Source organism: Myotis brandtii, unplaced genomic scaffold, assembly GCF_000412655.1.
Source record: "Myotis brandtii unplaced genomic scaffold, ASM41265v1 scaffold686, whole genome shotgun sequence".
Lineage (NCBI taxonomy): Eukaryota > Metazoa > Chordata > Mammalia > Chiroptera > Vespertilionidae > Myotis > Myotis brandtii.
Genome location: NW_005370683.1, coordinates 202254 through 227169, shown reverse-complemented (window position 1 = coordinate 227169; position 24916 = coordinate 202254). Strand labels below are relative to the sequence as shown.

The 24916-nt window shown below is 35.4% G+C and overlaps 1 protein-coding gene across 1 annotated transcript in view; it reads left to right on the top strand.

Moving 5' to 3' along the window:
• The window catches only part of CPNE8 (copine VIII), a 196488-nt gene that overhangs the window by 72874 nt on the left and 98698 nt on the right, over positions 1-24916 (top strand). The window contains exons 8-10 of the mRNA XM_014529526.1: positions 4155-4231; positions 17172-17235; positions 23453-23556. Of these exons, the coding sequence (XP_014385012.1) occupies positions 4155-4231; positions 17172-17235; positions 23453-23556 (245 nt within the window). The remainder of the gene's footprint in view (positions 1-4154; positions 4232-17171; positions 17236-23452; positions 23557-24916) is intronic.

The following is a 24916-nucleotide window of genomic DNA, read 5'->3' as shown; positions in this document are numbered from 1 at the left end:
GCACAACTCATATTATTGTTATCATGCTTTGCATTGCTGTGCTCTATGCCTCTTGTCTCCACTTCTCACAGCTAGGTCTTTCTGTTTTAACCAGCATATTAGATTCAGGGTAACATGTGGATGCTTTTTACAGAATGATATAATGCATCCAATATGTAATAACAGTATGGTTTATGTACATCTAAACTAATTTCAAAATTAAGTTCTATCTGTGTATTATTTAGATTATAAAGTAAAAATTAACTCAACAAATATTTATTGATCTCATGGTCAGTTTTGGAAAAGCCCAAGAGTTAATAGGATTAAATACTTTGAAGTTTTTCTCAACTGACAGCCACCCTAGGCTACATTTGGTCTATGTGTGTGAGCTGGGGAAAGGTACCTAGATTTATTACTGGAAATACTAATATGACTATAGTATAATGACTCATAAACTGGAAAAAAAAATACCACAGTAAGAGATAATAAAGCAGCTCATATTACATACCTAAATTTTATTTTTATATTTAACTACAGACTAAGAATATCCATTATAGGACACTAATTATATTACTAATATTGTGTAAATGCATAGGACATGTGAGCCATTGAGATGACCAAAGAATGGGTTCAGTGTTGACAAATATTATATTCTGATCTTTGCATTTTGAGTAGTAAATCTGTTCCTTGATAGGGAATATGCTAGCAGAGACAGTGTAAAACAAGTACAAAAATGCCATAAATATTTAGGGACAAAGTGTGCAATAACTATGGAGATAATGTGTGTAGGTGCATTCTATATCTTTTTGTTGCACATTTTATTCACTTTATTATTTTAACTTCCTTTTTGTGTCCAGCAATGGTGATATTTTTCTGTTCATTGTTTGATAGTAGTATGTGTCTCCTCGGATATTGATAATATACTCAAGACTTCCGTTTTATTTTCTTTGATAACTACAGCACAGAATAACTTTTACTCAGACATGTTAGTCCATTGTCCAGAACCCTTTAATATGTAGCATGTGCAGCTTCCCATCAATATCAGTATCTCTGGAAAAGAATTCTGGAATCCTTCATATGTGATTTTTGCTGCTCACTCAGAAGAGCAATGATAGATTCCAAATCTTTAGTATTTAGCCCTAACTATATGCAGTGAGCCTTAGAAAAATTTAGGTTTGCTTAAAAAACCCAGAAACATATTTTTGAAGTCTAGTTTGAAAATGGAAAAGACATAGAATTACTAAGAATATTTAATTTAAATATGTGACAGCTTTACCTTAAGTACTTTTTACCTATTTGAAAGCAAAATTTTAGATGATTTGCAACTTTATGAAGGTATTGTCATTCCGTCAGCCATCACGTTCCAGGTCCAGATTACTTTCTGTCTCTCTCTCCCTCTCGACACTGTACCCCCTCCCCACAATGTGCAAGTGCAGTTTACACCAAATCCCGTCACTTTTCTGTGCACTGTTCCCTACCATTTTCTACAGCTTCAGTTTGATCCTTAACACTATGCTTCTTATTAATTACTATCGCCTTCTGATTGATCTGGCTTCCAGAGTTTTCCTCCCTCCTCAGTCCATTCTGCAAGCTGGTACCTAAATAACCTTCAGAATGCTTCTGATTTTCCTTTTTTTTTTTTTTTTTTTTTTTTGCCTGGCCAAGGGACCCTCCACAGTCTTGCTCTTCATCTTCATTTCTACCTTTTAATTTGGACCCAGTCTTTCCTCATTATGGATGTGCCTATAGCTCTGATCTGTTCTCTAGGACTGGAGTGTCCAGCTTTCTCCTCTCCATGATCTTATTCCTACCTGGGAATACGCTAGTAGAGACAGTGTAAAACAACTACAGAAATGCCATAAATATTTAGGGACAAAGTGTGCAATAACTATGGAGATAATGTGTGTAGGTGCATTCTATATCTTTTTGTTGCACATTTTATTCACTTTATTATTTTAACTTCCTTTTTGTGTCCAGCAATGGTGATATTTTTCTGTTCATTGTTTGATAGTAGTATGTGTCTCCTCGGATATTGATAATATACTCAAGACTTCCGTTTTATTTTCTTTGATAACTACAGCACAGAATAACTTTTACTCAGACATGTTAGTCCATTGTCCAGAACCCTTTAATATGTAGCATGTGCAGCTTCCCATCAATATCAGTATCTCTGGAAAAGAATTCTGGAATCCCTCATATGTGATTTTGCTGCTCACTCAGAAGAGCAATGATAGATTCCAAATCTTTAGTATTTAGCCCTAACTATATGCAGTGAGCCTTAGAAAAATTTAGGGTTGCTTAAAAAACCCAAAAACATATTTTTGAAGTCTAGTTTGAAAATGGAAAAGACATAGAATTACTAAGAATATTTAATTTAAATATGTGACAGCTTTACCTTAAGTACTTTTTACCTATTTGAAAGCAAAATTTTAGATGATTTGCAACTTTATGAAGGTATTGTCATTCCGTCAGCCATCACGTTCCAGGTCCAGATTACTTTCTGTCTCTCTCTCCCTCTCGACACTGTACCCCCTCCCCACAATGTGCAAGTGCAGTTTACACCAAATCCCGTCACTTTTCTGTGCACTGTTCCCTACCATTTTCTACAGCTTCAGTTTGATCCTTAACACTATGCTTCTTATTAATTACTATCGCCTTCTGATTGATCTGGCTTCCAGAGTTTTCCTCCCTCCTCAGTCCATTCTGCAAGCTGGTACCTAAATAACCTTCAGAATGCTTCTGATTTTCCTAAGGCAAACTTTTTTTTTTTTTGCATGGCCAAGGGGCCGTCCACAGTCTTGCTCTTTGTCTTCATTTCTGCCTTTTAATTTGGACCCAGTCTTTCCTCATTATAGATGTGCCTATAGCTCTGATCTGTTCTCTAGGACTAGAGTGTCCACCTTTCTCCTCTCCATGATCTTATTCCTACCTGGCTCTCAAGTCTTACTTCCTTTGGGAAAATAGCTCCCTGACTATCCTAGTCTATAGTGGTCTTTTTCTCTCTCATGGGCCTTAGAGCACCCTTCCTTCACTTCTCTACTTTTTTTTTTTTAACTGAATTATGTTGTTTTTACTTTTGTGGCTTGTTAGGCATTTAAAATTTTTATTTAGTAAAACCTAAAACAACATTTTGTTTGCTGTCATTCTTTTTCCCTTCTTTTCTGGAGCTCTGTCTGGCCCCATTCACTGCACAAATTTAGGGAGATCGCCCACTTTTTCCTTTAGGGCAGATTGCAATTACATATGGGCTAAACTAGAAAGTGGCTCTGCCTAAACCATCTCCATATTTCTTGCCCGAAATATCCAGATGATGTTGGAGCCCGTATTCTGTTGGCATGTGAAGCTGCATTGCATTTATGATATTTAACTTCTTAGGCAGCATATCCACGTAGAATATGAGTTAGCTCTGACTTTGCTGCTTAGAGACTGCTTAAAACATGGGTAAATCAGCCTCCTAGAAGATTAGTTTCTTTTTATGTGAAATGAAGTATTAATAACAGATCTTGCATTTTGAAAATTAAAATCATCGAGTGTACTCTAATGAACTTTATAGTGTTTTATACTTAACCCAGGTTCAGGCACTTAAATATGTACTAACATCAACTCATGCAGTAAACTCATTGAACCCTCAAAACAAGTTTGTGAGGGGGGCTAATACATGTTAGAGAAGAGGAAACCGGTGAGAAATCATGTGCATAGTCACAGGTAGTGGAAGTGGTACTGGAAAGACACGTGGTGGTGTGGCTCCGGGACCGGCTGTGGCCAGGACCTCTCTGTAAGTGGCGCTGGTATTGTTAGCCACCGCTGCTCTGTGCTTTCCCGCTTTGCCTCCTCAGCCAAAAGCTTAGCAGATTCAGAGACATCCAAAGGCAAGCCAATTGTGACTTCAAATCTTGGAACTTTTCCCCATTTCCATTTTAATGTGAAAAATAAACGCAATGTCTAAACACTCACAATAACAAACCTGCCCTGGGATTAAAAGGACAAAATGCTGTATAAACTTAGGGGAGGATCACATTGCTAAAATTAATGCATATTGAGCTTATTTTATTTAATATTAGAAGTTAGAGAAGTCAGCATTTCAGTAATGAAGGCAATGCAAGTGTGATTTACAAAATATATAGTATAAAGACAGCCTGGGAACTCATAAACTTTAATTCTTTTGTCTATTTTAGGACTTTCTGGGACAAGTGTTTTGTACATTGGGGGAGATTGTTGGTTCACAGGGAAGTCGCCTGGAAAAGCCAATAGTGTAAGTATTTTTAAATTCAGACAATGAAATGTTAACTCTCATTTTTATTCTTGCAGTTTGGAATTGATAAATACATGCTTGTGCACAAAATGTGGGTTTTAAAATCTTATTTATGAGTTTTACTTCAAAAAATAATTTTGACATGTTTATAAAGGATAAGTTATATTTCAGCTGTCATATGCCTTGCTACAAAATGTTCACAAAATGAAATGAGCACATTTAAACAAGGAGATATGTTGTTTTCCTTTTGGTGTACTACTGTCTTAGATTTCATACTTTTTCTTATTTAGAGAGTATTTTATTAGTTTCTGTGATCAAACACATGTAGATTAAAACCTTACATATTTAATACAATGGAAACATTGTTGAATGTTTCTAGACCGATATGGCTGTTAATTTCTGTACAATGCCAACCCAACTCAGTACAAATGGGAGAGTTTTTCTGAAGTTGACAGCACAGCTTCCAAAAATTCAAAAAAAATGTATTTTTATATATTTATATAAAAGGACCAATAGCAGTATGGTATACATCAATAGCAGCAAGAGCTTTTCCAAGTTCTGCAGTCATCTGAACAAAATTATAGAGATATCTAGCACAAACCATTAAAAAAAAAAGATTAAAAGGCCCAGAAAACAGCAAAGTTCTGTTACTGTTGTGATACCTGGCACCATTTTTTTTTCATTAGCTTCTTAGTCATCATCTGGAAAGAAAACATTCTAGAATAACATCATTAAAACCAGCTCTGATAAAGCATGGTCACTACTATGTATCATAAAGCAGGTACAAGATATTTTACATTCACAGAGGTATGATATAGTACTGCCCTCCATCTATAATGCTAGTGATACAATTTTAAAGGCATTGTTTGAGACTTGATTCTGTTTCCCCAGCAGAGGGCCTCAAGAGAGGAATGACAACTTTTTGAAAGACATTTTACTCCTCGGGGCCAGGACTATATGTAGCACCACCTTTTATACCATATGTTTAATAAATACATTTTTGGTGATTGAGGTTTTAGTAATTTTTATTACAAAATTGGTTTGTAAAGAAGGAGATAGGTGTAAATGTTAGAGAAGGTGGTTGCTGTGGGTTACATCTTCTACCTTCACCTTCAATTACTGGAATCATGCTTCATTTTTTTTATTAGTTGAATGGGATAATCCTATTTTCTCCAGTTCCAAAAATGCGGAAAACAAACTCCTGACATTTTTTCCTTATTCTTTCCTTCCCCTGTCCTCCTCCTTCTCCTCTTGCTAATTTCAATTATTTGGATGCACCTAATTGTTTATAAAAGATCAAAAGATCTGGGAAGAATACTAAGGCATATGCAGAGCTAAATGCAATGTCTAAAGGTTTAGGGAATTTTGAATCTATATCTTCACCAGTCTTTTAAGAATCTTAACCTTACAAAATAAATGTCAAAACTCCACATATCTATTCTCCTTTGGCATCAAACACTATGGCCAAGGCATCTATTTTACACTCCCTGCATAAAATTCAATACTTAATGTGTTCAGTGCTATGCAAGAACTTCTTAAGATAATAAGAGGTCTATGAATTCTAACTTCCTTTATTTAATTTGATTTTCTTAGAAAATTATTGTAAAATGTTGGTTTGGAAACATTTGGCTATGAACTACCTTTTAAACATTCTTTTCAAGTGTAACTTGTTTTCACATATAATTATAGGATGTGGAAGCTTATTTAAATATATTTTGTTCACTTTAATAGATAAGTAGTACGTTATTTATAAAGCAACTATACATAAATATTTTATTAAGTGCATATAATTTTTTTAATGAATATAATTATTATTGCATTTTTTAGTCTAGTGCTCAAGTCCATTGAGATTCCTGGAAAATCACAAAATCTATATTATTTTTTTTTCAGGAGGAAAAAAAATCAATAATATAAACAATGACAACTTAAAGATATCTTTTAACATTCTTTGAGAGAAAACAAAAGCAGTTAAAATATAATTTTTATTTCCGAGCAACAGAGTAGATATTTTTATGGAACTTGCATTCATATTTTGAAATTAATTTTATTAGAGATTTTTATCTGATTTATTTTCTCCATAAAAGGAAATCATAACTTTATTTCAGAAAGCTCTTAAATTACATAGCATTTTTCCCCAGTGAAAAATCATTGTTATGTTAGTCCTGAAACATGTTAAAAAGTTTAATTATATTGGTTGCAGTATATGGTAAACAGAATATAGAGTTGGTAAAAATAGGTTTAACGTTGGGGGTATGTGAACATGGAGTTAATAAAGATATTGTAATAATCATAACCTACATGTCTTTTTCCACCCACATATTGTGCAAGATGTGGTCCTTGTTCAGCTAATTCAACAATTCCCACTAGATAAGACTAAGAAAAACAAATTCATGCTACTTAGATACCTAGAGTAGTGATTGGCAGAATATGCAAATGTGAGGAGTATTTGCTGGCATTTGAGTCACTATCATTTTACATAACTAGAAGAGATGAGATGTCCTTTAGATTTTTCCTAGCTCCTGCTGAGGACGGTGTAGCATAAATGAGGTAAAGCCTTAGAACCCTGTTCAGATAAAATGAAGGTATTGTAACTGCACACTTCATGTCATCTGAGGGTATTTTGTAATTTAGGAAAATGTTGGTACTATATCTATCTTACTGAAAAAGGTCTAATTAATTCCATTTTTAAAACTGTGTACAACTAATCTTTTATTCAGCCGTTGACCTTATTGGGCAGTCTTCTCAGGCAAATAGACATTATGAAAGGATTTAAAGGTGGGCTTAATGTTTGAGCAGTGGGATATTTTAAAATTTTAGTAAGTATAGCTAGGCAAATATTGGCATTAAATGGGTAACAAAATGACAAAATGTAGGGCTTGCGAGTGGGAAAGAGATTGGCTACAAAAGAATGAAGCAAAGAACAGAACGATAAGAATTGTAGAATGGTGACCTGCTACCTGAGGAAATCACATTAACTGCTTGAGATAAAGAGAATGTGAGAGAAGGAATTCAAATGGAAGATTAACCAAAAATAGGGCAGTAAAATTGAATGTCGTTAGCCTCCTAATGGAAGGATATCTTGGATTTATTAATTAAAGCATAGAGGAATATAGTCACATGCTCTTATCTGAGCAATTACTCCGACTCAGTGGATTGGGGGAAAGGGGAGTATTTTGTAGTCATTCACCCTCTTGCTTGAGAAAATATTGGCTTTTATAAAAAAATTCTAGCTATGAGAGAAGCATGTGTCTCGAGGAAGGGGAACATGTGGATTGAAGAACCAGGTCCTCTGAACTGAGCATGCTTGCTGTCTTGGGTTCTTGCGAGTTCAAGTGCTTTAAGAGAAGATGTAGCTTCTATTCAAATGGGATTTGACCCCCTTCCTTCAATGTTACTGAAAAGCAATCAAAAGCATTCATACACTTTGTTTTAAAACGCATCGTTAGGGTGAGGAAGAGAGTGAAATGCTGTTTGCATGGAAATTTTCTCTTTCCGTAATGTCAGAGTAGCTCTTCAGAGCAGCTGGTCCACTCCACGGATGCGTGCAGATTCCACCCTCATCCCTGCTTCCCCTGCTCAGTGACATCCTTTCCCATGTGCTTGCTTTTTTGAATCAATCTAATGGGCAGATGGTGGGGAGAGATCAGCAGGGCGGACGATACGGAATATTTCAGTAGAAGAAAGAATAGCTTTGGAAGAAAGGAGGAAGCCAGTGAGAAAACTGGAAATAATACAAGGTCAGGGAAGTGTTTTCTTCTCTGATAGGCAGCTTTAGGACAAACACAGTTTCTAAAGACTTCATGATTTACCACATGATATATGAAAATAGTGGAATAGATAAAAGCATGATAGAAATAATGAAGTTCATATTAAGGAAATGATATGTATGTAACATGTAGCTCTTACATCTCTATCTCATAGTCCCTTTTGCCTCCCCCTGTTCCTGTCTTCCCCTGTGAACCTGTCCTGGCCAGGACTCAGCCATGTAAAGATAACATTGTAGGGTGGTCACTAAACATCCTACCAGTTTTTGTGGTCGGTTCCTCCTGGCTGGAGGTAGAAATAGAGTTCGTACACTCTCCTGTTGCAGCCGTGACTTTTGTCAGTCTTGTTAAGCGTTAGGGGATTGTCCCCTGTGGATGAGTATAGGCTTCCGAATGCAGCACCAGACACCTCCTGAGGCAGATAATCCACCTGCAGTTAACAAAATGGACTCATCTTGTGTCCCGGATGTTATTTTTCTTAAATAGCATCATCAAAGTGACTTAGTGCTTATTTACTAATTTGTTTTAGATTAGAGATTTATTTTCCAATTAGTTTCCCATTTGTATTCTAAATTATTCATAATATTCCCTTGTTTTTTTCCCTTTAAATGGCCCAGTTTAAATTATTTTCTGTTCAGGTATTCAGAATAATTTCTTCTAGCTTCCTAATTGCAATTGTGTTATAATATCTCTTCAGAAGTAAACTTCTTAAAATGATGATAACTAGAAAATTTGAAGATGCAAAGCAGGCGTAGTAGAGCTTTAAGTTATTTATTATTAATTAAGTCTTTGAGAACTAAGTTATGTTTATTACAAAGGAAAAATAGTTTCTTGTACATAGCCGTATGCCCTATTAAATAATCCGCATTTGAATTTAAACTCATTTTTTTTATTTTCTGTTTTTCAGTTATTGTTGTCACTTTAAAATATTTTTCTCATTTTTTATGACATAAAAATTAATTTTTTAGCCCTAACCGGTATGGATCAGTGGATAGAGCATCGGCCTGAGGACTGAAGGGTCCCAGGTTCGAGTCCGGTCAAAGGCAGGTACCTTGGTTGCAGGCACATCCCCAATAGGAGGTGTGTAGGAGGCAGCTGATCTATGTTTCTCTCTCATCGATGTTTCTAACTCTCTATCCCTCTCCCTTCCTCTCTGTAAAAAAATCAATAAAATATGTATTTTTAAAAAAGCTATTTTTTAATATCTTGTAGAAACTTAGGTGAACTATTTTGAAATTGATGTTTAGCTATTTTTAATTTACTTTTTAATAGCAGCTCAGGATTTTTACAATTTCCAACAGTCTGTTCCCTTGGATTCAAGTTTTTAGCAAGCACATTTCTCATATCTTAATTCCGTCCTACACTTTGGTCTTTTCCCCTCCCCCTCCGAAAATGAGTCTTGTGCTACTTAATTTGTCTGCAACATTTACTGTGTCTTCCTATGACTCATCAGCTCTTCTCTTTAGATCATCCCATTATGATCTGGCATTATACCCACTCGGCAGTGGCAGTGTGTCTGTTCATGCTGTGAGATTGTATCTAATTTTCTGCGTGATGCTGTCAGTCATACTTCTTCTATCTTTAGGGATCTCAGTGGTGGATTCAGAAAGTCTTCCAGAATGCTAGGATCAGTACCAGTTTAAGAAAGATTGCCATTTTCTACTCTGGGAGGCAAGCATTTATTATATTCATCAAATAACAGACCTGTTTGTTCCTGTTACTCTGATCCAGGCTTGACTGACTGGTTCTGTATGAAAGCATGGGGCAAAGGAGGCAGGGACTGGTGTGATGAGAAAGGCGATTCTTGCTCTGGGGAGGAGCTGGAACTCCAAGGGTAACTGAACTAGCAGAGGTTTTGGCATAGGGAGCAGATTGTGTTCTTTGTAGGCTGGCTGTTGCAGCATTTGATCTTGGCGATTAGCAGAAGGTAGAAAATAGAGAGGGATCCAAGAGGGATTAGTAAGTGTCCTGATAGGTGTTGAAGACTACAGGGATAGGGACTTGGAGGCAGGTGATAATTGGAAGACCAGCTTGCAGTGGTCTAATGGACACAGAATCCCAGCTCTGACATAGGACTCAAGAATGAAGTCCTGTGGGTGCTGAAGTTCAACGAGAGACTTATGGGGAGGGGAAGAAAATCAGAAAGGAACCTTGAGAATAAGGCAGAAGACATGACATTAAAGTACAAGAATAGAGCTTGAGGGCAACTTGAGCCTGAGCATTAAAGGGTTGGTTTAAAGATCTGACTCAAATGTGGCCTTATTCTGAGAGCTGTGCCGTGGCCCTCGTGCTTGTAGAGATCAATAGTCAGTGTGAGAAGGAAGAGGAGGAGGAAGGACATGAGAATGGTTAGTCTTGAAGGTGAGAAACATACAAATTTACAATGAAGCAGTACATGTCTTTACTGTGCAATCTTTGCATGTGAACATACCGTGAACTTTGGGGGAATATTTGACCTTCAAAGTCATCTTTATTAACTTCCCTGAAAATTAGACTGCTACTGTTATTCTCTGGTTTATTTTACTGGGCAGAGAATATTGGGCTGTGAATGAGTTAAGGTTTTTAGTCCTATTTGATATTTTTTCCATTGAGTTGTAGGGGTTCTTTATATATAGTAATTTATATCAGAAATCCTGAATATTAAGCCTTTATCAGGCATATGATTGCATATACATCCTCCCATTGCCTTTCACTCTGTTTATGTGTTCTATGAGGTACAAATGTTTTAAAGTTTGATGTCCCATTCATCTATTTTTCTGTGCTTTTGATGTCATATTCAAGAAATCAGTCAAGACCAATGTCATGAATTTTCTCGCTGTGTTTTCTTTTTAAAGTTTATAGTTTTAGGTCTTATGTTTAAGTTGATTTTTATATATGGTATAAAATAAAGGTCCACTTTTATTCTTTTTATGTAGATATGCAGTTTCCTCACACCAGTTGTTGAAGAGATGGTATTTTCCTCATTGAATGGTGTTGGAATTTTTGTTCATTTGACCATATATGTGAGGGTTTATTCCTGGGTACTCTATTTTATTTCATAGGTCTAGTTGTCTGTCCTTATGCCAGCACCCACACTATTTTAATTACTGTAGCTCCTTTGTAATATGTTTTGAAATCAGGGAGTATGAGTCCTCCAACTTCGTTCTTTTTCAAAATCGTTTTGTCAATTTGGAGTCCCTTGAGATTTCATAGAATTTCATGATGACTTTTTGGACTCAAGAATGAAGTCCTGTGGGTGCTGAAGTTCAATGAGAGAATTATGGGGACGGGAAGAAAAACAGAAAGGAACCTTGAGAATAAGGCAGAAGACATGGCATTAAAATACAAGACTAGGGCTTGAGGGCAACTTGAGCCTGAGCCTTATTTATTTATTTATTTATTTATTGTCTAAAGTTTTATATACACTGAGTGGCCATTTTGCTTATAAATTTTTTACATACAAAATACTAAGGTAGTATAATGTTTCAGGTATTACTTTTATTATTGTGCAGTGCTAAGTATTCACTCTTTTCTATTTTTTAATTTTTTTAAACAATGAGTTTTTAAAAATGTTTTAAAAATTGACATTTGTCATTAGTGTCTAACCAAAATTTCTTGACCAATAAATGTGATATATTTTAGTAAATTTTCTATGACATAATATTTGGTCCATTTTACAAATGTTCCATAAGTTAAAGCAAATTTGAAGTATAGGTAGAAATCCCTGAGGTGAAAAGATTCCTTGAGTGGTTGGTAGGCTGACTATTTCAGGTGAGGTCAGGGAGAAATGAAACATTTGTTATGGATTCAGGGAATGAAAAGTGTGGCTCTATTGAAAGTGGTGGGAAAGATGAAACTAGAAACTTAACAGTGGCTGAATTTTATGAAGGTGATTATGTCCTAATTATTAAGTTTAAAATTACCTAGGATGTATGTAGAGCCACTGGAAGATGGAAGGCTTCATGATTAGCATTAATGAGCAGATCAATCTGGCATCATGGAGAGAATAAATTAAAGGAGTACCAGCCTGAGACCAGATAGGAGCAAGAAAAGTCCAGTAACCCAAGCAAAAGTGTAACGGTATGAACTAAGAGGGGTAGCGGTAATGGAAAAGTAGTATGAGTTATCGAAAAATGTTACAGTTAGGGAAAAAACCCAACTGTAACAATCAACAAAAAGCAAAACAAACCACATCAAACAAGCCCCCCAGTCTCTCAAAAGGCCTTTTATTCTTCGTGCGCTTAATTTTGGAAAGAATTACTCATCTCTAATAATTCTCTTGAGATAAACCTTTAACTGTTTTGAGCTTGAGTTCTATTATTTTTCATATATGCCACAAAATATCACAGTAAAAACAAGTCTGGGAAACTTTTCAAAACATCTTTTTGGGATAACTTTCTACTTTGATATAATTTCAATTGTATAGAAAATTTACTAGAGTTGTATCAGAAACTTCTGTATGATCTTTACCCAGAATGTTTACTTTGAACAGATGTTAACTTTGTTTTATGGGCTTTATCATTTTCTCCCCCACCTCCATCCCTCACCTCTTCCTCTCTAATATTTTAGATTTTGTTGTTTTTTCTGAACCATCTGAGAGTAAGTTGGAGAAATTGTGCCCCATTTCCTCTAAATGCCCGAGTGTGTATTTCCTATAAGGATGCTCTCTTACATAGCCATAAACATGATGATCAAAACCAGGGAACTTCACAGTGGTACAATTATATTATCTAATCCACACTCCATATTCAAATTTCAACAGTGGTTCCATTAATGTCCTAAAGCTATTTCCCCCCCAATCTAAAGTTTAATCAAGAATCACACATTGAATTTAGTTGTCCTGATTTTAGTCTCTTTTAACCTGGAATACTTCTTTAGCCTGTCATTGTCTTTTCTTGCTTTACAATGTTTTAAATATAGACTTTATATTTTAGAATTGCTTTAGATTTACAGAAAAGTTACAAAGATAGTGCAGGGAGTTCCTATATATTCCTCATCCAGTTTCCACTAACGTTAACATCTGTTTAGTCTCTTTTAACCTGGAATACTTCTTTAGCCTGTCATTGTCTTTTCTTGCTTTACAATGTTTTAAATATAGACTTTATATTTTAGAATTGCTTTAGATTTACAGAAAAGTTACAAAGATAGTGCAGGGAGTTCCTGTAGTATATTCCTCATCCAGTTTCCACTAATGTTAACTTCTTACATTACTCTGGTACATTTGTCACAACTAGGAAACAAACATTGATACATTAGAATTGACTAAGCTCCAGACTTCATTTATTTCACTTGTGTATTTCCATGAATGTCCTTTTTCTGTTTCAGAATTCAGCTCAGGATATCACATGGCATTTAGTCATCTTGTCTCCCAGTATCTTCTGTGTTTTGACAATTTCTCCGACTTTCCTTGTTTTTGATGACCTTGCCAGTTTTAAGAAGTACTAGTCAGATATTCTGAGACTGTCCCCCAATTTGGGATTATCAGGTGTTTTTCCCATGGTTAGGTTGGGGTTATGGGCTTGGAGGGGAAGGACACAAAGGTGAAGTGCCTTCTTAGTGCATCGTATCGGGGTACATGACATAAACATGACTTACCACTGGTGGTAGTAGCCTGGATCACTGGCCAAGGTAGTTTGCCAGGTTACTAGTGAAATTGCTCCATATAATGGCATACTTTTTATTGTGTAGTACAATCAGTTCTTTCTGTATATATTTTGGAGCTATAACTATAGATGCATTCAGTATTGATATCATAGCTCCCTAATTAATTGAATCTTTGTTATGACACAGTAACTATTTCTAGAAATATTTAAATTTAAAATCTATATGTTTGCTATTAATGTATATACACTGGTTTTCATTAAGGTTAGATTTCTCGCCCTGAGTATATCCATTCTTTTCTTTTGAATTTTCTGAAGCCTTAAATTTTGATATCTATTGTAAATTACTAATGGATAAATTTTATTATTATTTTTACATAGTGTGACAATTTTTGTTTCTATTTTTTATTTAAAAATTTTTTTTAAATGATTTTAGAGAGGAAAGGAGAGGAAGAGAGAGAGAAACATCAGTGATGAGAGAAAATCATTGATCGGCTGCCTCCTACACACCTCATACTAGGGGTTGAGCCCATAGCCCCAGGCATGTGCCCTAACTGGGAATCAAGCTATGACCTCCTGCTTCATGGGTTGATGCTCAACCACTGAGCCATACCAGCTGGGCTCTCCAAATATTCTTGATTATTTTTATTGGCTTTTGCTAGTTACTCAGCATTCCATTTTTCTCTTTAAGTTTTAGTTATACATATTTACATTTTGTATACTATGCATAATATTTCTGAAACGACACAATGTGTTGGAGACCGCCTGTCACTACTTGAGCCAAATTAAGCAGAGACAGGGTTGAATCATATCTGAGCATTTATTCCAATAATTCCGGCAGCATGGGGAGAGCAGTCGGTCACCCTGGAAAATTCTACTCTGACCCCCCACTTGCCAGTTGGATGATTGTATACACACGAGGGAAAAGTTAGCTACGAGCAGCTGAGAGCTGCAAGTGTAACATGGAAAAGGGGAGGGGAGGGTCTCAGGAGCTCAAAGTTTGGTAACAAGGTGGCTCATCTTGTATGATGTTACAAACAGCTCAGCCCAATCCTGGGACCAGAAAATAGCCAGCATTCCTGAGAAAAACTCCTGGAGGGGGTCAGGGTCCGGGCACAGCAACCAAATCAAAGTGTGTCCTGTCCTTGGTCTCTTCTCAAAATGTATTTCTTTTCTGAGTAATTGACCCATCGAGATATCTTATCTTTTTACAGCCTTGTTTCCTCCTGCAGTTTCCCAGGGTCTGTAAGAAAACCTCTTATCTATAATTAGTGAGGTGAATAATTATTAAACAACTGTGGCTCTACTCTTATTACATGCCCTTCCCCACTATCATTTCCACTATTCTATGTCCATGTTGGATTCTGCAGTCGGCTGTTTCTGGAGACTCTAGCACATGGTACACTTTTCCTTCAGTGTTTTGTAAATATATATTTAATGCTTAATGTGAGATTATTTTTAGATGTAGTTTCAAGGCAAACGCTTTCGGAGAGGTTTTGCATTTACCAGGCACTTATGATCACTTGCATTTACTGAATTTTTGGTTAGAAGCTTTTATGACCACCCAGGTAGTAGAAATTAAGGCAGCAAGCCTGGGTAAGGTCTGAATTACCAAGAGACATATTTTTCTCTTTTATTCATCACCAAGTTTTCAGGCAGGGATTTATTTTGTACATACCTCCAAAGGGGATGTTTATATCTAATAAATGCTACAATCAACCAGTCAATGTAGTCATTGTGAGTGAAGCTTTATGCTGTGAGCTGACCATTTATTGAATTTCTCATCTTGTGAGTCTCCCCCACCCCTTTTTTTTGGGTCTTTTATCTTTATGCCCTAAGCAGCCATTAAAAACAAGCCCAAGATCAAACTCACCAGGGTTCGCCTCTGCTTGTTTCCACTTCTGATTGGTTCTTACTTTCTTGCCTGGTTATGAGAGCCATTAGAAAAAATTTTGCAAATTGTAGTCAGCATTTCCAAGTATTTTCAGGTGGTTGTTCAGTTAAGGTGTTTAGTTTGCCATAATGCCGAAAATACACATTTTGTGATTTCCACACAGAAAGAAGAAAAAGAAGGTACAGTTGTTTAACTGAGAAATGCTGCTTGTAATATTGTAAGAAAAAACATACAAGGATAAATTAATTGATCTCTTAGTCATAAAGACCTGGAGAAAATGGAAGATCCTGACATTTACAATTTCCCGAATGGGGAGTGAAGAGATAGAGGAAACGAGATTTTGTGATAGGTAGTTTCCTGCACAAGCTGGCATTTTTAGTTCAAGACGGAGTGGTGCTCTCCAGAAGAAATTTTAGAATAGAAAGATAGAAAGGGTAGGGCAGTTTTAGAGTGAGTATAATTTCATTGATATATTCACAATTGAGAATACTTTAACTTTCCATTCTTCCACCTTATTCCCAGTCGAGATACTAACACTCCAATCCCTGTATATGTGGAAATTAAGGGGCATGTATTTGTTGCATACCTGCTGGTACAAATAAAACTATCAGGGATGAATAATATATTTGAGAACAAAAGCATCCATTGGGCTTTAATGTCACATATTTAGTTTCCAGGACAAACAGAAGAGTTGAACTATGATTTGTGAGAAAAGAAGCATGCAATATACTGTTAGAACAAACATTGCCCTTTGGAAAATTCTCCTTGACTTGTCCCTTGTGTAAAGCAGGAGACCATGCGCACACCTTGCATTTTCCTATTGAACTTTTCTCTTAGTGTCAGCCAGAAGCTATGTGAACATAAATATACCAGAGACACGTAAAATGAAAATTGAATGGCAGTTGCAATTTGCTTAATTCTGCTTATGTTACACATTTTTCTTATATGTATGACCAATTGCTAGGTATAGATATTTAACTCTCTTGGTTTACAAGAGGTTTGTTCTCATGAGTTTTGCTCTTATACAGCTTATAATCAACTTGAGAGAACAAGGGAAAAGAATATATGATTCTAACAATTTAGGAAAGATTAAATGCTTAGCCTGTAAGTGCAGTGGGAGTGCAGAGAAGGCTGAGCTGTGTGTGAAATTGACTGGGGTAAGGCTTCATAGAACAAATGGAATTTCATATGGAGATATGGAAAGTTTGAGGCAGGGTAGGGAATAGTTAAACACACTACGGTATGTCAGGGCGTGGGAATGGCAGAAAGACATTAAGTGCAAATAAGTTACCATGTTGATGAAAGGAGAAAGAAATATGAAACCAAGATTAGGATAGGTTTTAATTACATAATAGAAATATTAGTAACCACAGGAGAAAGTTTTGTTATAGATTTATACCACATATCATATTATATCATATATTATATCATCATATTATATTATATTAGATATGCTAGATAATATGAAGCTACTGAAGATTCTTGTGCAGAGAACTGACATGCTGAATGCGATCAAAGTTTAGCTTCATCAGGATGTGTGGAAATATAGGATAAACTCAATGCTGGAACTGGGAATGTATTTTGTTAGGAAAGAGCCCACCTATTAGTAATACTCTCTTTATTTGGTTGTATACAAATATTAAATATATAGTATTGTAAATATAAAATATTAATGTATATACATATATTTTTTGCTGTTTTAGAGGAATTCCAGGGAAGAAATGTGGCACTATCATACTTACAGCAGAGGAACTAAACTGTTGCAGGGTAAGTCAATTTCTTTGTGTTACCAACACTAACTTTAAATAATATTTCTGAAAATCTACACAAATGATTAACTTGAGTAATTGTAGCAAATTTAATTGAAAGTATGTGTTAAATTAATTTATAACTCATTAAATATCACTTTAGATACTTAGTACTTTAACCAGAGAGACTATATTCTGTAGTCCCAAAAGAATAATCAGTTAGTTTAATGATCTTTTTATAGAATAGAAAATTCCAAATAAAACCTAATGTCATTATCATTTGGGAGAGGCATTAATATAAGGAGTTGTCAATTGTACCAATCAGTTTAGTTTTTGCAAAAATTTTGAAGATTTATGTGTGACTTTGAAGGAATATTTCTAGTCATTTGACCTTGTCCCTTTTGCATGACATACCCGTGTTTCCCTATTTCTAATTGAATTAATTCAGAATATATACAGTCCCATCTTTTGTTAGCTGATAAGTCCACATTTGAAAGAAGGACCAACTACCACTCCAACTAGGAACAAGTGCATAGTCAGTATTTTTAGAAAGCTGCTATTTTTAGTCGTGATTTGCTGATACAGCCATTGACTCATGTTCAGTGATTTCATTGTTGTCAAGATGAGCTGAGAGCTGGAAGTAATGAGGGCTCTGAATCAGAAGTCAGTGCTGTCTGTTCTGAGTGGCCCAGTGGGTCCCTGGGAATTGTTATTTTGGGGGAAAAGAAATTACGTTTCAGTACTCTTTATTTACAATGTTTGCTTCATGATTTTACGAACAGAAGCTCCCCCAAAGTACAAAAACTTAATACTTTGACATTGGCTGTAGTTTTTATACAGAGAGCTATTAATTAGTACCTGAGTTTTTCACTTTAATCCCCAGAGGTCATTTTTTTTTTCTTTTTCTTTCTTTTTTTTTTTGAAAATAATCACTATGGCTTTATATACATAAGTATGTATATAAAGGCAATATGGCCAGAAAAACATATTACTTGCCTGCAACTGCTGAAACTGAGCATTTCAATTAACTATGCACCCTTGGGACTCTGGGGGCTGGGATAGTGAAATAACAAAAGGAAAGTATAATAAGAAGCTTGTGGAGATAATTAAACGAGAATATTAGAATTTAAGCAGTTAGAAATGCATTCAAAACGAAGGCCTTCCTATTCTTTTTCCTTATTCTTTGTCTTTATTCCCTGGGCAGGTCACAGCCACCTCAGTCTCAGTTCTCTCATGTGTAAAATGCCAGAAACTACTTACAGTATAATGCTGTAAAAGACCATCTGACTGAACCGGGTTTGGTTTTGCTAGTAATTTGTACTTCGGCTTATTAAGTCACTTGATTGCTCTGAGTTTCACTTTTCATATTTACAAGGGGTGATGGGGCCTGGGGAGGGAGCCAAATATTTGAACAGATAACTATAATATTTTTAAAAATTTTCCCATCTCTGAAAATTGACTACTATATCATTAAATCTGAAAATGTAATGTATATGAAAGCATTTTATGTATACTAAAATACTTTACAAAAATACTGCAGTTATTTAAATACAAGAATAATACCCACCACCATCCTATTTTTTAGTTAAACTGGCACAATGATTTCTTTTAATGATATCATCTAATCATCTATTACACTTCTTGTTTCTGAATTTCTTTATGTGTATGATGATAATGAGTTTTGTATAATGATGGAGGAAAGAGAAAAAGAAGTTCCAAGTCAATAAGATACTTGTTCTTTACAGTGACATTAACATGCTATTTTGTCAAAATCTGATATTATGGTGATTTTGTATAAATATGCCAGTGAACACATTATTATTCATCTATTTCAAAAGAAAATCAAGATACTGAGGCATATATTGCGTATGGCCAGGCTGCATCTTATGGCCAGGATGTCATGAGTGGTTCAGTGGTTGAGCGTCGACCTAGGAACCAGGAGGTCACGGTTCGATTCCCAGTCAGGGCACATGCCTGGGTTGTGGGCTCGATCCCCAGCGTGGAACCTGCAGTAGGCAGCCGATCAATGATTCTCTCTCATCATTGATGTTTCTATCTCTCTCTCCCTCTCCCTTCCTTTCTGAAATCAACCCGAGCCTGTGCCCTTGACTGGAATCAAACCCAGGACCCTTCAGTCACAGGCCAACACTTTATCCACTGAGCCAAACCAGCTAGGGCAAAATGCTGATATTCTTAGTACCTCCCCCAGATGGCTCCTCTGCAGGGAAAACAAAAGCATCATTTGAGTGATGTGTAAACCATTGCTTACAAGTAATTTGAAATTATCCACAAAGAATATTTGTTATTCTGATTGAATGATTCAACATATTGTACAAACGTGCTAGTCTCAGAAATGGAAGCTTGAAATACAATGGTGAGAAAAACACAACCAACCACCTTGGGCCTTGTTTTTAATGAACACGGCTTGTGGGAACTGCAGACAGCTTGTGGGAAATGCAGACAGCTTGTGGGAAATGCAGATGACTATGCAGGTAAATATGTCATGATGTTTACTACGTGATCAAATATAACCTTGGGCCTTGTTTTTAATGAACACGGCTTGTGGGAAATGCAGACGGCTTGTGGGAAATGCAGATGACTGTGCAGGTAAATATGTCATGATGTTTACTAAGTGATCAAATATATTATGGGAAAGACAATGGAAAATCTAACTTATAAGAGGGAGGATGTCATGTGGGCCTCTGTGAACAAATGACATGCAAGCTAAGCCCTGAGGAATCGTTTGCCAGCCGCAGGGTAGTAGGAATTCCTGCAGTGTGCACAGCTCGTGTAAGATCCTGAGGAGGGAGAGGAGTGTGTCTGGTGCTTGGTGACAAGGGCCTAGGAGTGGGGGATGATTGAGGTAAAACTTTGCCAGGTAAAGGTGGAAAAGGCAGCTCAGAGCCCATTTGGTGTTCAGCTTCATTCGTTCATTCATTCAGTTAGTTAATTCTCACCTGAGGATATTTTTTCCATTGGTTTTTAGAGAGTGGAAGGGAGGAGGAGAGACAGAGAAACATAGATGTGAGAGAGGCACATAGATTGGTTGCCTCCTGCATGATCCCCAACCCGGGCCGGGGATGGGGCCTGCAACCGAGGTACGTGCCCTTGACCTGACTTGATCCCAAGACCCTTCAGTTGGCTGGCCTATGCTCCATCTACTGAGCCAAACTGCCTAGGGCTGGTGTTCAGCTTTGTAGATCATTTTAAGAGTCTGTTTATCTGAAATGCAGGAGAAAGCCTTGGAGCATTTTTGTTAGGTACAGAAGTATTTCTTTCACATTTTAAGAACATGTCTGCTAAACGGAGAATGGATTGGATAGGTCCAAGAGAGGGAGAGGGAGAGAGGAATCAATGCCACACTGTACAAGTCCAGGTGAGAGAGGAGGTGGGCTTGGACGAGGGTGGTGCCTGTGTAGCTGAAGTGAAAATTTGAGGAAAGTTTTAGACTCAGAATGTTACAACTTGGTGAAGAAATGTGTAAAGGGTAAGGAAAAGGGATAAATTGAGAACAACTCTTTGATCACTTGAGTGGATGATGAACCACTAATTGAGCTGGGAAAATTATAGGAGAAGCAAGTTAGATTTGAACTTGTTAGAAATGCCTGTGAAATATTCAAGTGGATTTCTTCAATAGGAAGTTTGTTGTATTGATGTGGAGCATTGAAGAAAAGTTTGAAAATTCTCTCAGGTGGTACTAAGCATAAGAGATTAAAAAAGAAACAAACACCTTTGCAATGATGCCTGTATATTTCTGAAAATAAGTAAATGCTTGGATTTTTTCCTTATAAATTAGATACCTTTTGTGCTTGGTACAGCTGAAATCCCCACTATGTTATTAACCTGAATAATAGCAAAATATATTTTTTCCTAAATTTATATAATTTGATACATTGAAAGAAATCTTTATTTTGAATTGGTTATTCATGTTGTAAGCCTTAAGGAATATAATTTGAAAAATTACAGCTTGGTATTACATTCACCAATGATCATGTGAAAATTTATTTTTAAACAATACTTGATCTCTTTGAAGCTTAATTCACAATCAGTTTGAAAAATACACATTTTATTGATCTATTAATGCCTTTCAAGTATATCAGAATGTTTTTTGGGAGTTTGTGTTTTGATTCAGGTGCTTTGGGAAAATATCTTCAAGGGGCTATTTATTTTTCTGTGACAAGAACAATGTCCTCGTCCCGTGTTATTAGAAAACTACTCTCACCCAAGGGCATGTAATATATAGGAAGATGAAAGGGCATTCGAAACAAATAACGCAAAACAAAACAAAAACCCCAGCCCTTTCTTCTCAATTTGACTTTATAGTTTGAACATCCAGGTGATTATCTCACTACTTCCTTAATGGATAGTATATCAATTTTTAATCTTTAAACCTTAGATTTGAAAAGTGATCATGGTTGAGGAGCTTGAGTTATTAATGATATTCCTATTCTTGCTTGTGTTCCCTTTGTAATTTTCTTTGAAATGTGTATTGTAACTATACCTGCTTAGAAGCAGAATGCCTGCTTTAATATGAGTATTCCTCTGGTAGAAGATATCACATCTGTATTCTAAATAACGAAGTAAAATGACACTCTTATCGATACTTTTGAAAATGAGAAATCTAGACCTATAAACTTCTCTGAGTATTGCTTGAGAAATGTTTATTAAGTAAGTATATCAATGAATGAAAGAAAAATAGAGAGCATCATCTCTGGTATAGTGTTCTGGAATTACTGAAAGGAAATAAGGAGAATTTAGGTAGAAGCTTAATCAGTATTGCTGGACTCTGCAAAGAAATGGTTGAATAAGAAAGTGACTTTTTAGTCATTGTTAACATTTTCATCAAATAGGATTTGAAACTATGACCTCTTTTTTTTTGTTTTAATATAATTTATTGATTTTTCACAGAGAGGAAGGGAGAGAGATAGAGAGTCAGAAACATCCATGAGAGAGAAACATTGATCAGCTGCCTCCTGCACATCTCCCACTTGGGATGTGCCCGCAACCCAGGTACATGCCCTTGACCGGAATCGAACCTGGGACCTTTCAGTCTGCAGGCCGACGCTCTATTCACTGAGCCAAACTGGTTTTGGCGAAACTATGACCTCTTGATTTAATCTGAATTACTTTGACCCTCTACCTCTTTCCAAAATTGTTAGCATTTTCTTTCAGTTAAAAAAGCAAGCAAACCAAAATAGTAATTTTATTCTTGAAATGGCTATGTATTTTCTACTTTATTAAAAAGCTTACACTACCTAATTGAATAATGGTTCATATCTTTGATTTATTATACCCCAGTTTGATTAACTTTAAGCTAAATTACGTAGATTATCGATGCTTGAGTATATAAACTGATAAAAATGATTGGTTTGGCATAGTGATTAACATGCTACATGTTTAATTTAAATTACAAATGAAAATGAAGGTGCTTTGTTTTGTTTTTGTTTTTTAAATATATTTTATTGATTTTTTACAGAGAGGAAGGGAGAGAGATAGAGAGTTAGAAACATCGATGAGAGAGAAACATCGATCAGCTGCATCCTGCACATCTCCTACTGGGGATGTGCCCGCAACCCAGGTACATGCCCTTGACCGGAATCGAACCTGGGACCCCTCAGTCCGCAGGCCGACGCTCTATCCACTGAGCCAAACCGGTTTCGGCTGTTTTTCTTGAAGTCCAATGCAATGTTAATTATTTTAAAATGTAGTTATGGAGATATTGTGGAGCACTCTGTATAATTAAGAAAAAAAACTTTTTTCCCCTCCAGATAGTAAACTATGTGGTCAAAGTCTGGATCAGTCTTGTTCCTCATCTAATCATCTAATACATCTTAACATCTAATAAATGATAGATACTTAGTAGAAGTTTAGTAAATATTTCCTCAGGAATTTAAAAAATGTGTATGTTCTAAAAATATGTACTTGAATAACAGGAGATATGAATGAAGATTTGTCTTATGATATTGGATACCTAGAGTTATCTAGCTTAATATCACTTTTCAGAAGAAAATTGGTACAGATTTTAAAGTTATAGTTTTGTGACTAGAACAAACACAAAGTCAAGTTTTCAGTCTCATGGTCCTTTAAAGCAATTTTATGTTGTCTGGAATTCTCACACACTTGGCCATTTGCAAGAAAATTTCAAATTTGTTTTCTTCTCAAGTCTTATTTGTGATCTGTAGTTTCTGGTTATTTGTAATCCAGATTTTGAGCTATTATATTCATTTTGTTTTCAGGATGCTGTTCTGATGCAATTTTGTGCTAATAAGTTGGACAAGAAGGACTTCTTTGGAAAATCAGATCCTTTTCTTGTGTTTTACCGAAGTAATGAAGATGGCAGGTAGATTTATATTTTATGCATTTTAATACTATAGTGAGGATGCTATTTAAATTATTTATCTCAGAGAAGCTCATTAAATTGATAAGCAGAGTACATTATTTTTATTTTAAAAATTGATGTGATTTTCCATCTCAATAACAGTGCATCACTTTCTAAGTGTTTCATATGTTCTGTTTGATGTTTAAAATGAATGATTTTCAGCTTCATGGAAACATTTCCTCTTTACTTTTTATAAAATTATAATGTCTTAATAGTATGGAAGAATTATATTTTTGTAGACATATGATGTGTTTTGTTATAGACTTTATTTTCTTAGACAATGAAATGGACTTTATGGGTTGATTTTTTTAATATAAACTACAGGGTTGTTGTTGTTTTTCAATAACATCTAACATTCAGTAAAACTTTTTATTACATTCCAGTAATTTGAATATTTTTAGCAGTCATTGTTAGACTGGTTTCTATTTGGTTTGAAAATGTATCCATGGGTTATAGAGTGTAATACATATGACTCTACCACTAAATACATTTTGTTTTCTTTGATTCATATTGTAATGTCAGTATTTGTGGGAAAGTTTAGCAGTTAAAATTATGGGCTAAGTTTTTGTTGCTGTGGCTTAAATCATGATGCTACTACTTACTAGCTATGGGATCATAGGCAAGTTTTTTAATACATGTGAAACTCAGTTTTCCCATCTGTAAATGGACTAATAATTACATCTACCTCATAGGGTTGTTGAGATTATTACATGGGTTACTATGCAAAAAGCATTCAGAAGCTTGCCTATAACATAAGAATAGTTTAAATGTTAGCTGCTGTTGTTATTATTTTATAGTAAGGTGTTTTTTTATATTGTTTTTCTTAACTATGCATAATAAAATATGAGCTAAAGAGAAAACATCATTTAGAGATTAAAAATTAGGGGACTGGAATGAAAAAAAAAAGCAATACCTGTTGATAGTGCTACACTTATAAATATAGTTATATAATATGTTAATGTTATGTAATAAGTATGCAATATGTTACAGAAAAATAAAAGTTTGTTATTTAAAATGAATACATTGGGCAGTAGAAAATAATGCTTTTCTTATTGTGGGATTTTTTTTTAATGCAAATACTGGGCAATTCTTGGCTATTGTGGCATCCTATTATTAAATTTTGCATACTTCTCTTCTGTTTTGGTGGTTAGGATGTCAGAGTAAGATTTGCATTTAAACACTGATTTTATCCATGTGAAAAATATTGGACAATAAAGAAAATAATCATATTTTCAAGTCATTTTAAAGATATAGAAAAATTAAGAATAAGCTCAGAATTTCTTGAATCACAATGTTCTTTTGTTTCCTCTTGTCTGAACTA